The sequence below is a fragment of the Arachis duranensis genome, unplaced genomic scaffold (genome assembly GCF_000817695.3).
Source record: "Arachis duranensis cultivar V14167 unplaced genomic scaffold, aradu.V14167.gnm2.J7QH unplaced_Scaffold_69888, whole genome shotgun sequence".
Taxonomy (NCBI): domain Eukaryota; kingdom Viridiplantae; phylum Streptophyta; class Magnoliopsida; order Fabales; family Fabaceae; genus Arachis; species Arachis duranensis.
Genome location: NW_026265043.1, coordinates 17608 through 20503, shown reverse-complemented (window position 1 = coordinate 20503; position 2896 = coordinate 17608). Strand labels below are relative to the sequence as shown.

Sequence of the window (2896 nt, the reverse complement as noted above, 5' to 3'; positions counted from 1 at the left end):
TGGGGTATTAGTGTAGAATTCCCATATAATGTTTGCATTGATCCTAGTGATTGGTGAGATGAGCTCTTCCCACCTCCTCTTTCTAATCTTGGCGTTCATTTCTTGACAATCTTCATCTTCCAAGAGAAGTGGAACTTCTGGGTATATCTTTTTGTCTCTCATCCATCCCCATTGTGTTTGATGGTACCACGTTCTGAATCTCCATTGATCAAATCGAGGAACACTTTCTTCGTTCATTGGTTCTTTTCCTTTCCTCCGTTTGGTTCTTGAAGAAGAGGCCATACTTAGTTTTTTTGAGGTTATGGTTGTATGTGGAAGGGGGTTAAGGTTTCGGTATGTTTTTGGAGGAAGAGATTTGTGAAGTTGAGAAAATATGATGAGTAATGATGAAGGGAATGGAGGTTGGATAGTTAGGATGCAAGGAGTGTACACTCCTTCGGTTATGTGCATGGCTAGGTGGTGTTTTGTAATCATTTATTTAAACAATGAAGGGCTAGGATGCAAGTGGATATCTTGTTAATCTAAGGTGTGCATGCAAAGTTGAATAAGGACAAAGCTTGCCTCCTCAAGCACTTTCAACGTACTCTTCCCCAGGATGTGCAGAACCACCTCTTGAAGCATGTGATGCATTCTTGTCCTCATGTTATGTCCTTCCTTGTCTTGTCCCTTTCATTGAATATTCTCTTGACCACCTAACCATCACTACAAGACAGCAAGAATAACTATATTTAAATAAGGCAAGAGAAAGAGAAAAGAAATAAATGTAAACTATCATTCCTTATGCTAGATCAACCGTGATTTCTTCATTCATTGCCACGGGTGACACCAAACTTAGTGTTTGGTTCCATGGTTCAATATATTACTTCTTTAAACCATTGTTCTTTTAGAACTCCCACTTTTTTTTTGGTTAAATCTTTCATAAGGAATGCTTTATTAGATTGCCTTCTAACAATTATAATTATTGTTAAACCTCCATGACATTCAAAACTTTAAGGACCATTGACTTTCATGACTTGTTCTTGTAAATTATTTAGTGTAACCCGTGGGTACACCAAACTTATAATTCAATCATATACCCTCCAATGTCATGAATAATTTTCAAGTTTGTCCTCAAGAATTTGAAATCATATTGATGCAACAATTATTATGTTTATTGAAATATCAAAGACAGGAAAATTAAATCATGGGTTGCCTCCCATGGAGCGCTCGTTTAATGTCACTAGCTTGACATTGAACCCTTCTTTTATGGTGGTTGATAATTGTAGTGCCTCAGCTTGTCCCCTCTGATTGTAAGTCTTCTCTGTGTGCCATTATGCTCAATTTCAATATGCTCAAGAGAAAGCACATTGTTCACTGTGTAGTAATCTTGTACTTCTTGCTGTTGGTATACTAATTGTACCTTGTCATCTTTGGAGAATCCTTCAGTTGGGAATTTTTTATTCTTCCACCCTTTGTGAGCCTTTTTCTTGTTTTTCTTCCTTTTTCTTGTCAACCTTTCTTCCTTGACAGCAGCTTTGGTTGTGGTACCTTCCTTTTTGTTTATCATCTGATTCCTTTTTGAATTCCTTCTCCTCTTTGCACATGCTCATTCTTCTGCTCCCCTGTGTTGTTGGTTGCTTGCTTTGGCAAACAGTCACTGACTACCTTGCTTCCCTCTTCACTAATTTGTGGTTCTGGAAACACTTTCAGGATAATGCTTTCCTCATGCATCCTGAGAGTTAATTCTCCTTGCTCTACGTCTATGATAGCCCTAGCAGTGGCTAAGAAAGTTCTCCCAAGTATGATGGAATCACTTTCATCCGTATCTGAATCTAAAACCACAAAATCTGCAGGATATATGAATTTGTCCACCTTGACTAGAAGGTTTTCAATCACACCCTTGGGATGTACTATTGATTGATCCACCAATTCTAATGACATCTGTATTGGTTTCACCTTCTCTATGCCAAGCTTTTTCATTAAAGAGGATGGAATCAGATTTATGCTTGCTCCTAAATCACACATCCCCTTGTTGATAAATAGACTTCCAATGGTGCAAGGTAGGAAGAAACTCCCTGGATCTTCCAACTTGGGAGGGAGTCCTTTTCTGATGAGTGCACTGCATTCTTCAGTGAGAAGTACAGTCTCTTTCTCCAGCCAGCTTCTTTTCTTGTTGATGAGTTCCTTCAAGAACTTGGCATATAAGGGCATCTGTTCCAATGCCTCAGCCAGGGGAATGTTGATTTCCAACTTCTTGAAAATTTCCAGGAATTTGCCGAAGTGTTGATCTTTGGTTTCTTTGTTGAACCTATGTGGATATGGTAGTGGAGGGGTGAGGTTCTTCTCCTTTTTCTGTTGTCCTTGAATCGCTTCTTCTTCTTCTTTATGTGTATTGATTGGCTGGTCTTCTTCTCCTTTGGGGTTCTCTATGTTCTTGTTTGGCACCATATCTTGATCATTGGCTTCCTCTGCATTTGTTGGCTTTTTGCTGCTCTCCACTTGTTTCCTTGTAGTGTCATTGTTGCTCATGAATGTTCTCCCACTCCTTAACTGAATCGCCTTACACTCTTCCTTAGGATTTGGAATTGTGTCACTTGGCAGGGAACTTGATAGCCTCTCTGTTGCAAAATGTTTAGAGAGCTGACCTATTTGTCTTTCCATGTTCTTGATGGAGGCTTCTTGATTTTTGGCCGTCATTTCTTGATGTTTCCACAGCTTGTCTATTAAGGTTTCCAGGTTAGTGATTCTTTGAGATTCAGGAGGTGCTTGTGATTGGTTGTGAGTTGTGGGTGATTGATGGTAAGTGTTTTGGTTGATGGATTGGTTATGGGTTGGATAATGGTTGGAGTTGGGGTAGGTGTTTTGTGGTTTTCTGAATGAATTTTGGTTGTTGTTTTGCTGGTTGTTCCTTGGGTTA

The 2896-nt window shown here is 39.3% G+C and overlaps 1 protein-coding gene across 1 annotated transcript; it reads right to left on the bottom strand.

The window, feature by feature from the left end:
• Window positions 1–1542: 1542 nt before the first annotated feature.
• LOC107472383 (uncharacterized) lies at window positions 1543–2676 on the bottom strand. Its single transcript, XM_016091904.1, has 2 exons — window positions 2122–2676; window positions 1543–1950 (listed from the first exon to the last, which is right to left on the bottom strand). Exons 1-2 carry the CDS (start codon window positions 2674–2676, stop codon window positions 1543–1545), a joined length of 963 nt encoding a protein of 320 aa, XP_015947390.1.
• Between the last annotated feature and the right edge of the window lie 220 nt (window positions 2677–2896).

Excerpts from the sequence above, each read along its gene's own strand:
- LOC107472383 (XM_016091904.1), bottom strand. The coding sequence starts at position 2,676 with ATGACGGCCAAAAATCAAGAAGCCTCCATCAAGAACATGGAAAGACAA. Across the intron at positions 1,951-2,121 it reads GCTGGCTGGAGAAAGAGACT|CTTGGCATAGAGAAGGTGAA; the intron begins GTACTTCTCACT and ends TTAATGAAAAAG.